The sequence below is a fragment of the Herpailurus yagouaroundi genome, unplaced genomic scaffold, assembly GCF_014898765.1.
Source record: "Herpailurus yagouaroundi ecotype Mexico unplaced genomic scaffold, PumYag 216, whole genome shotgun sequence".
NCBI classification, from domain to species: domain Eukaryota; kingdom Metazoa; phylum Chordata; class Mammalia; order Carnivora; family Felidae; genus Herpailurus; species Herpailurus yagouaroundi.
In genome coordinates, this window is record NW_024412447.1 from 11,012,444 (window position 1) to 11,023,108 (window position 10,665).

At 57.0% G+C, this 10,665-nt stretch overlaps 1 protein-coding gene across 1 annotated transcript in view; it reads right to left on the reverse strand.

Annotated features, from left to right (window-relative positions):
• Positions 1–10,665, reverse strand: part of CASTOR2 (cytosolic arginine sensor for mTORC1 subunit 2) — a 31,401-nt gene that overhangs the window by 18,514 nt on the left and 2,222 nt on the right. Inside the window, exon 2 of the mRNA XM_040456198.1 lies at positions 4,246–4,316. Coding sequence (XP_040312132.1) covers positions 4,246–4,316 — 71 coding nt within the window. The remainder of the gene's footprint in view (positions 1–4,245; positions 4,317–10,665) is intronic.

Below are 10,665 nucleotides of genomic sequence, written 5' to 3' on the forward strand. Positions count from 1 at the left end.
CCCCCCCCCCCCCCCCCCCCCCGACCCCAGAGCTCTAGAACATGAGTGCAGGAGACAGCACACTTCATTAGAGGCACACGATGTTTCTAGATTTTTCTTGGGCAATAATGGATGACCAAGAAGCCTGGTTTGCTGGCCAGGAATTGCAGCCTGGAAGCAAGACCCCCTACCTGGAAGTCACAGAGTTAAGGGTGGCCAGAGGCTGGGCCCCTCCTCCCAGCCCCTGCTGGGTGAATAATTCAAACCTGTCCCAGGTCCCACCTTCCCCTGACTTGAAGACTGAGCAGATGAGCCCTTTGCTATGGTTACTTCCCTACAACTGGAAAAGGTCTGGGGGAGAAACCAGGCGATTGTTACTGGCTCCGGGGAACCTCAGGGCTTCAGGGTGGTGGGTGATCCCCTCCCTGGGCCAGTTAGGGTCTCAAGACCTCAATTTGGACAAAGCCTGCTTATACACTTCCCAGGGAGGCCCCCACCTCACACTCCCCTCCAGTACACTCACCCAGCTGCCTCTACCTGAATCCAGCCTCAGTGATCACTCTCTTCCAGCTCAACAATCTTCAATGGCTCCCTACTGTCTGTGGAATAGGGTGCAAATTTACCTTGCTCACGTCTGTTTTAGAACTGGACCTGGTCTCTGCTTCTTCTCCTGTACTTACTCATAGACGCCTACCGGACATGCTCTCTCCCTCCTCAGCCCATCAAGGGCAGAAAAAAATTGCCTCCTCCAGGAAGCCTTCCCTGACTACACGAGCTCCCCCAAAGTCTCCTCTTCGGGGCGGGGGGGGCGGGGCCCCAAAGGGGCGACATGAAGAAGACTCACTACTTCTTCCAGACCCAAAACGTGAGGCTCTGTGCCGGTCAGCAGTGGAGCTCAGGAAAGTCCCAGGTAAATTCTGATCTGGAATCTTTCTCGATTCCTGCTCTGTCCTCACTGTGCCAGCCTGTCCACTCGGTTCTCTGCGGGCAAGCCCTTCGAGTTCAGGCAACACCCTTCACTGGCTCCCCCTTGCCTCTGCCTCTCCTGGTCTCACTCGTCCTGCCTCCTTCCCCTGTTCACGTGCCCAGTGACCTCAGTTCCCTGAGAGTGCCAAGCAACCCTCCACTCTGGAAGTGTCCCCAACCTCAACTGCATAGGTTCCACTGGGTAGCTCTTTACTCATTTCCTTGGGTCTGCCTCAGGCCCTGCCTCCTCAAGGAAGTCCTCTTGGACTGCACTTCTGCCCGCTAAGCTGAGCGCCACTCTCCACTGATGCTGTAATTCTGGTCCCTGTGTTTCTGTCCTCCCAAGACCTGAGGGGTAAAGGCTGGATTCCTGTGCTTCTGACCTCCCCTGCCCAGGGCCTGGCCGTTGGAAGCACCTCTGGAAGAGGTGACACCAACGGTGAGATCTTGGGCAGGTTACACACATTTCTGTGTTTCACTTTCCTCATCTATAAAACGAAGGTAAGAAAAGTCTTTCCCGGGGCGCCTGGGTGGCTCAGTCGGTTTAGCATCCGACTCCTGACTTCAGCTTAGGTCATGATCTCGCAGTTTGTGGGTTCGAGCCCCGCATCAGGCTTTGCGCTGACAGAGCTTGGGATGTTCTCTCTCTCCCTCTCTCTCTGCCACTCCCCTGCTCTCTCTGTCTCTCTCTCAAAATAAATAAACTTGAAAAATTTTTTTAAGATGCTGCATCCTGTTCCAAGCCTCGCGTGAAAAAAAAAAAAAAAAGAGTCCTTCCCAGGGCTTATTAGGCACAGCATCAACAGATAGCAGCCCCGGCGGGGCAGTGAAATAAGGCAATATATGTCGATTCAGGGAGCGCATGTATCCGCTCTCGGCTTATCTTGCTTCCTATTTCGAGGGCCCCTCCCAGGGGGCCTCCTGAACAGCAGGGTATGTTCTGCAACATGCCGTTACGGCACCCACACCCTCCCTGCACGGCACCGACCACGAGAACGGTGCCATTAGCTGACAGGCCCTGAGGCTCATGGGGTCAGAGGTGGTGTTTCCCACCCCCGGCTACCCCTCCAGGGCCCAGCGAGATGCGGCACACAGCAGGTGCTCAGTAAATGCTGCCTCCTGCAATCCAGAGGAGGGGGCCGGGGGGGCTCCGAGCAGGCGGCCCTTTAGCTGCGGGACACCTCCCGCCCCGGTTACTGACAATTCCTGCACAAGCGGGCTCCCAGGGCCTGCAAAACCCGGCTCCCCGGCTCCCTGCTCCCCGCGATGCCTCCTTTGCTGCCTCACGATGGAGAGAGTCAGTCTCGTCCGGGGAGATGGACCAGACAGAGCATCTGATCCTAGAGAAGAGATAGTCTGGGGCGCTCCTCGGTGCTCCCGCACAAGGGCACGCGTCCCCACGCAAAAATGCAGATGGCTTCGGGTTGCCCAGGCACGCACTCTTCACGGGACCGCGCTTTGTGGTTAAGGCAAAATTCTCGTTCGCGGCCCGCAGGCTCAGAAAATATCTGCTGAGTGAATGAGTGAGTCAATGGATGAATGAATGAATGAATGAATGACTAGCTAGATAACTTTGATGATGGGGCAGGGCCTCCCGTAGGGCCTGTCCTGTCCCTGCTGTGGCCGGGCAGCTGTCCCCTCGGAGGGAGGGAAACCGTTTGCCTTTAGATATGGGGGGGGCTGGGTGCAGCCCCCCAACCTTGGCTAGGTGCCCAGGGCAGGGGTGTGTAAGGAATGACAGAGCGGGTGGGGGCCGTATCCGTTCCCCCAGGGTTTCGCGTGCTCACCAGTGAGGACGGTCTCATTCGGCTTGCATTGAGAACCACACAGATGGCTGACTTCTGACCCCACAAACCCCACGTCTCAGACCTCATTTTTGGAGCCAGCCCGGATAAGAATGTATGTTACACATTTCAGGAGTTCACAAATTTATCACTAGAGAACAAGGAAACAGCTTGGATTCTAACCACTAGGGACCCGGTGAGGAGGCAGGCCCCGTCCACCACGACATGCATGGTGAGAGGCTGGGGTATCACAGGAAATGTTACCTTACTTTGGCTCAGGTCATGATCTCGCGGTCTGTGGGTTCGAGCCCCGCGTGGCGCTCTGTGCTGACAGCTCAGAGCCTGGAGCCTGTTTCGGATTCTCTGTCTCCCTCTCTCTCTGCCCCTCCCCTGTTCATGCTCTGTCTCTCTCTGTCTCAAAAATAAATAAACGTTAAAAAAAAAAAAAGTGACCAGGAGTTGTCTTTGGGGCGGAATAGGGTTTTTACAAAAACTCTGAATTTGCTGCGTTCTCTGCATGCTTTGAGGAACGGAACTGAGGGGCTTGGAAGGAACATCTGCTCTGGGGGGAGCCCAGCTGGTGGCTGGTGAGCCTGGGCCCGTGACGTCCCCTCTGCTCCAGGAGCTTCGAGCTTAACAGCAGGACAAACATAGTAAAAGCCTTACTGATGAAACCAAAAGGACATGGGGGAAGGGGAGAAGGGGGAGTGATACTAACAGGTACGAGGTTTCTTTTTGGGGTGATGAAAATGTTCTGGAATGTTCTGCACAACCCCATGCGTTTCAAAAACCACAGAACTGGACACTTTCAAATGGTGGACTTTAAGGGGAGCGTTGGTGGCTCAGTCGGTTAAGCGACCGACTTCGGCTCAGGTCATGATCTCACAGTTTGTGAGTTCAAGCCCCACGTCAGCCTCCGTGCTGACAGCTCAGAGCCTGGGGCCTGCTCCGGATTCTGTGTCTCCCTCTCTGCCCATCTGTCTGCACTCTGTCTGTCTCTCAAAAATAAATAGACATTAAAAAAATTCAAAACTAAAATAAAATGGTGGACTTTGTGATACGTGAATGATATCCCAATCTGAAAAACGGAACAACGGAAAGGAAAATCACAAAAGGAAAATAATCAGGGCTTCCTCCAAAGGGAACGAGGACTGAGGACATTTTAAAGCCCCTCGCCCAACAGCAGGTGCTCAAGAAAACAAGCCCTGGGTGCCTTCTTGGTAGCTTCAGTTCCCAGCTGGGTAAGCACCGTCTTATTGACCCTTTTGGCTCTGCCGTCGCCTTTCCCGGGGGAGTCTCACAAGCGGAAACGGAGGGGGGATCAGCCAGGGCACAGGGAGAGAAGAAAACAGACCCCCTGCTGACTTTCTAGCCCACCGCTAGGAAGGCGGAGGGGAGGCAGAAATAAGGCGGCGGGCAAAAAGTAAGGAGGTGGAGGGGCAGAAATAAGGCGGCGGGCAGCCAGCACTGAGTGCAGGCCACTGTCCGGCCGAGCGCCGGTGGTGGAAGCACTCACCTAAGAAGCCCTCCTCGTCAACAATGATGGTGTAATCCTCGGGCGTCTCGGTCAGACTGAAGAACTTGCACCTGGATGGCGGACGGACAGACAGGCAGAGGACACGGTGTTAGTCGCCCCCGCCAAGGCCCTCCACTTTCGACTCCCGAGGCCTCAGGGGGGCCTGGAGAGGCTGGTGGTCCCCTCTCGCCCCCCCAGTCTTTGGGGACCCCGAGCCAGCCTCTAGGTTGCCCTACTACAGCCAAAGGGGGGCTCTGGCAGGGAGCAGGTGGGTGAACTGCCTTCTGTAGGCCCCCCCACGTTCTGACATCTAAGCCTCCACCGCTGTCCCCCCCAATCCCCCACCCCCAACCCCCCACCAACTCGGGAGTTCCCACAGTCGTCCCACACCCAAGTCACATCACCCAACTGACAGCCCAGCCTTTAGGGTACTTTTCTTCCCTGCATGAGAAAGTGATGCGGCCGTCTGTGCCCTCTGGGGGACCCGGACCCCCCAACCGTCACCCGTCCCCTTCGGTAACACGGATCAGCCTCGGGTGTACATTGCTCATTTCTGTCCCCAGACGAGACCCTCGATTCCTCCAGGCCAGGGTGTGGCACTCACTGCCCCTTGGTGCCTGCCTCCCTGCCCCTCATCCACTGCAAGGGCCCCCAGAACAACACAAGCAGCAGCAGCCGGAAACGTCCCGTGGTTATCTGGCGTCGCTGTGGCTCTCAAGCGCGAGGAGGCCTGGCCCGGGGCTCGGTGCCCAGCGTGCGAAACCCATCCATCGCGGGGAGCCCTGGCAGCGAGAGGCCTGGCGAGTAACCCCAGCAAGGGCCCAACTATCCCTCCCACAGGGGTTAAAACAGGAAAGAGGGGCGCCTGGGTGGCTCCGTCGGTTGAGCGTCCGACTTTGGATCGGGTCACGAACTCGAGATTTGTGAGTTCGAGCTCCGCGTCGGGCTCACTGCTGTCGGCGAGGCGCCTGCTTTGGATCCTCTCTCTCCCTCTCTCCCTGCCCCTGCCCTGCTTGTGCTCTCCTCTCCCTGTCAAAACTAAATACACGCTAAAACCAAATTAAAGACAGAAGTAGAACAGCATCAAGGAAATTTTTGGTTGACGGGAGTGCTTGGTGTCTTGACTGCGGCGGTGGTTACAAGACCACACACGTTTGTCAAAACGCAAAGGATTATACCCTAAAAGGGGTGGGTTCTACCGTATGCAAATGCGGCATACCTCAACGAATCGGACTTTATTTTTTTTATTATTATTTTTTTTAACGTTTATTTATTTTTGAGACAGAGAGAGACAGAGCAAGAACAGGGGAGGGTCAGAGAGAGGGAGACACAGAATCCGAAGCAGGCTCCAGGCTCCGAGCCGTCAGCCCAGAGCCCGACGCGGGGCTCGAACTCACGGACCGCGAGATCGTGACCCGAGCCGAAGTCGGAAGCTTAACTGACGGAGCCACCCAGGCGCCCCAGACGCATCTGACTCTAAAGAAATTTCTTGTGCCAGAGTCGTGAGCAAGGTGTCACTCTCCTCCCCACTGACGCTCTGCTCAACCGGCCGCACACACTCCTCAAGCTCCATCCGGCTCTTCGGTTTCCACGTCACATCTCTGTCGACCATCCCACTGGCAATGTTGCTTGGACAAAGAAAATCTGCAATTGCTCGGGGACAACGGCAGACGACCACCTCCGGAAGTGGCAATCCCCGGCCCGGCCTGGCTCCTTCCTGGGGACCCCCGTGCACTCAGAGGGAGCCCCGGCAGCCCCCCCCCCCCAGTCACCAGACCGCCACGCACAGAGGCCGCCCAGCTGTCTGCGAAGGCAAGGAGATATGGCACTCGCTCCCTGTGCCCTCTTGGCCGTGAGGGATGCTCCAGAAATAGACCATGGAGGCCGTCCCAGAAAGGCATAAACACCAGCAGACGGTCGCTTCAGCCTCTGTGTAAACGGGGTATAAATATGTTGTTGATGTGACCCGTCTCCCGGGGTCGAGGGCCTCTGAGGTCCAGCTACCGGACGCCTATCTCGAAATGCGCTCCTTGGGGTGGGCAGGCCTCCGGGAGCGCGGATCAGCCGGAGGGACCGACAGGCCCCTGGTCCTTCCTGCTCCGTGGTGCTCAGCCCCACCTGTCTTGCCTCTCAGGCTCCTCTGTCTACCACTCCCCTCCACGTGACCTCCCACCTCATCCCGCTCCCTCACTCTCGGCCTCCCTCCCCAGCCTCCAAAGGTTGACAAATGTTCTTTCTACTGCCCGGCACACCCTTCCCTCTTCTTTGGCTGGAGCTTTGCTGCTTATCCTCCACGACCCGGTGTCAGCATCTTCTTTGGGGGAGAGCCTTCTCACATTGGCACCAATCCCCCTCCCTCGCCTGCCACCAGTCGAAAGAGCCTGTCCTCCCTTGACAACCTGAAGCCTGACACTGTGTCCACGAGAGGACACGACAGCCACTGTAGACGGTTGCGCGTCACAACTCGTTCATCTCGGTTTATGTGAAGTATGCCCTGAGAGTTGAGCAGTGCACAATCTGTGCAACTGTGCAGGACGGTCGTGGGTGCTTTCCACAACCTATCACAAATAACGCTCGTTTCCCCCAGCTCTCACTGGCAAGGACTCTGGATTCTCCGTGCATACACCTGACACAGGGTAGGACTAGAATCAACACTCATTGTTCACAAAAAGTGAACTATGGCCACCGACCCACCCCCAAGCCACAGAAGCCCTGATCAGACAAACTGCCTGTATTTTGTGGGGTGCTGCCTTGACTTACCCTTCCTTTGGGAGGCACTAAAGTCTCCAGTCCCAGCCTTCTAATGAGTCATGGCTAAGCATCCTCCAGATGCTTGAGCCCCCGGCGTTTGTGGCCTCTCTGTACTTTGTCTCTGAAGGTCTGGAGAGAGGACCCAAACCCAGCAATTACCCAGCCTCTGCTAACTGCTGTTGGGAAACCCAAGGAGGAAGAGAGCAGGGTGCCCTCTACGTGCCCTCATAGTACTCAGGAACGGGATGAAACAACACGGGAAAACAAAGCAGCCTGGGGAGAGAGTGAAGACCGTGGTCTTGGAGATGAGACCTGGGTTCTGGTCCCAACTTGGCACCCGGGGGTGCTGAGCCCTGGGCTGCTTCCTTCCTCTGTACAGTGAGGGGCAGGCTCAAGGTGGCCTGGCTCCCATCTGGCTCCACCTCGGGCCACGTGGAACCCCGCCAGCTCCACAGCAGGGTGACCTCAAGGGGCCTGGCCAAGAAGGCACAGAAAGATGATTCTAGAACCACGGAGTGCATCTGGAGAAGACCTTTTAAGGGCGGGCAAAATCCCATCCAGCTGTGAGAAGAACCCAGGACCGATCTGCTGCCCAGACAGCTGGGCAGGTGGTGTATCACAACTCTGGGGGTGGGGCTCGTTCACCTCATAGTCTCTGTGAAAGAGCGCTCTCGGAGTTGAGCAGTGCACAACCCTTGCAACTGTGTGTGACTGTCACCGGGCAGGTTCTGCCGGAGCCGTCAGGTAGACAGGACGTAAAATTCTACAGCCCCAAGCAATGAAGGAGAGAGATAGGGGGACAGCAGCTTGTGGTTCGGGACATACCCCAAGAATTGTGCAAGTCCCCCATCTTGGGGGAGCCCGGGCATCGCTGGGCTCTGTTGAACAGAATAGGGGTTCCAGAGCCCAGACCATGCCTTTTGGCCTGGAGGAAGATTCCAGCCACCACCTGGCTGTCGCGCACCATGGGTTGAAGGCAATGCTGCTGCTTATGGCTGTGTGACCTTAAGTTTAACCTCCCTGTGCCTCAGTCTCCTCGTGCGTATAATGGGGATAAGAATAGCATCTACTTCACAGGGTTGTTGTCAAAGGAGCAGTAATGAGTGAAGACCCGTTGTAACTATAGTTAGCAGTTAACTCGTTGGCTATTTATCCTTCTCGGAAGGCAGAGGGAGCTGGCGGGGAGGCCACACGGAGGCCAGCTGGTGTGCCAAGCAAAGAGAAGCTCTGGAGCCAGTTAGGCGGGGTGCCCGGGGGGTGCAGTCCGTTAAGCGTCTGACTCTTGATCTCGGCTCAGGTCGTGGCTCACAGTTGAGCCACGGGGCTCTGCGCTGCTTGGGATTCTCTCTCTCCCTCTCCAGCTTGTGCTCTCCGCCCCCACCTCTCTCTCTCAAAATAAAGAAACATGGAAAAACAAACCAACCAACCAACCAACCAGCGAGGCTACACAGACCAGCGGGCTGCAGGGGGCATTAGGTCTCCAAGGGGAGGATGAACTCAGCCACCTCCAGGGTCCCATGCAGTCCCAGCTCCCACACACCTGACCCTCCAAAGCAACAAGCTTTGGCTGAAAAGTCTCCATCCGCCTCACCAGCATCCCGGCCCCCAGCAGACAGCCAGGATGACGGTTTCCGAGGGAAGAGGCCGGGCCTGACGTCACCCCAGCATCCCGACAGGCCACGCAGAGGCCGTGTCTGAGCACATGGACTGTCCGCGTGGGGGGAGCCGGGGAGGTGGCCTGCCTCATCGCCATCGGGCCGGGGCCCCTAGGGGCCCCTCTGTCACCTTCTCCACTCACCTGCTGGCTGACTGATGGCCCTGCCAGGCTGTCGCACTCCCCGGCCCTCCCTTCCCAGACACCACGACGTCCCCTCCACGGGATCAGCAAGGGTTCCCTGTGTGCGGAATCCTGAGCCGAAGACCTGAATCTAGGGGGAGGCCCGAGCTGGCTTCGGGAGCCAGACCCCGTCTGGGACCGGAGCCTGCTTCCTGCGGGGTCATGATGCCCTGTGTCGGCCAGACCCCGCTGAGGTCACCTGCCGGCTCATCACAGAGTAAGTGCAAGCCTTTGTGACGACAGCCTGGCCGGCCGAGCTTTAACATGAGCCCACGTTCTTCATGCCCACGGGATGGGCCGTGCAAACGGGGCCCAGAACAGGCATCTAGCACGTTCCAGGGACCTGTTTCCACACGTTCTTGTTCCTTCGTTCCGCTGGGGTCTCTGAATGCCCAGCAGCCCATTCTGAAATTCCGTCTGGGAAGCCGGGAGTGTTTCCTGCAAAGGGCGGCCGGTTCGGTCCGGAGCGAGGGAAGTTCAGCCACATCTCTCTCTCTGCAGCATGTCCAGTGAGGAGGGGGAGGGGCTGGGGCCCGACCTGCTCCCGAGACCCCGCTGGCCCCAGCTGATGATTTTCTGCAACCGCACACCGTGAGCGACAGAAGCACTCCGGGGTCTGTCCAGCGCGGTCCTTCCCAAAGGAAAGCCAGGCGGATGGCGTGGGTCCGGCTTTGTTCTCTCAACCAGCCTTTTTTATGGTTTTCCTGGGTCTTCGATAGGTGTCTTGTGTTGCTTCCGTTTCATTTCTGCTGTCTTTGGCAACTGGAGGCTGCTGTTTCAAGCTTTAGTTCTGGACTTGAAGGACGATCCTGAAAAGGGGTTTCTTCTTCTGTCAACACAGGCAAAACCCGCGTGCTTGTGTCACGGGCGGCCAGGATAATCACAGTGGGGGGGACGGCGCTGGCGGCTTCCGGGGTGACACACACAGGCAGGATTGCAAAAAGGGGGGCGGGGAGGGCACAAGGAATCACTGGGGTCTGGAGAAAGCTCCCGGACCCGGCGGCTAGATCATTCAGTCATTCAACAAACAAATCACTAAGCATCTTTATGTGTCAAGCACTGTTTCGGGTGCTGGGGCCCCGCCTTAAATAACTGGACAATTAGGATTTACTGTGGAGGGGTGGGACACATGACATAGTGCATGAGATGCTTGTGCCACAGGGCAAATCAAAAACGTGGAGAAGGGGCAGAGGGCTGGCAGAACAGGGGTTTGCAATCTAAAACTGAGCAGGGGGCGGTTGCCAGGGGCTGTGGGGAGGGGGATACGGGGAGCAGTCATTTAATGGAAACAGAGTTTCAGTTTGAGCGGATAGAAAAGTTCTGGAGATGGATGGGGGTGACGGTTGCACAGCAGGGTGAATATACCTAACGCCACGGACTCGTGCACCTACGAATGGTTAAGGGCGCCTGGGGGGCTCAGTCGGGTGAGCATCAGACTTCTGCTGAGGTCATGATCTTCCACGGTCCGCGAGTTCGAGCCCCGCATCGGGCTCTCTGCTCGCAGTCAGCACAGAGCCTGCTTCAGATCCTCTGTCCCCACCCCATCCCGCTCTCTGCCCCTCTCCTGCTCATGTGTGTTCGCTTTCTCAAAAATAAACAAACATTAAAAAAGAAAAAAGGTGAAAATGGTACATTTTGTTTTGTATATTTGACCACAATAAAAAAGAAAATTGAGCAGGTACAGGGAAGGTCCCCATAAGACCCATAGAAGGGTCCTAGGGGAGGGGAGTAGTACCTTGTGGCCAAGGGTAAGGAGTAGGTGGGGGCCCTAAGACCAGCTAGGAGGCTACTCTCTTCAAGGAGGCTGACAGGAGCTGGGGGGGGGGGGGGGG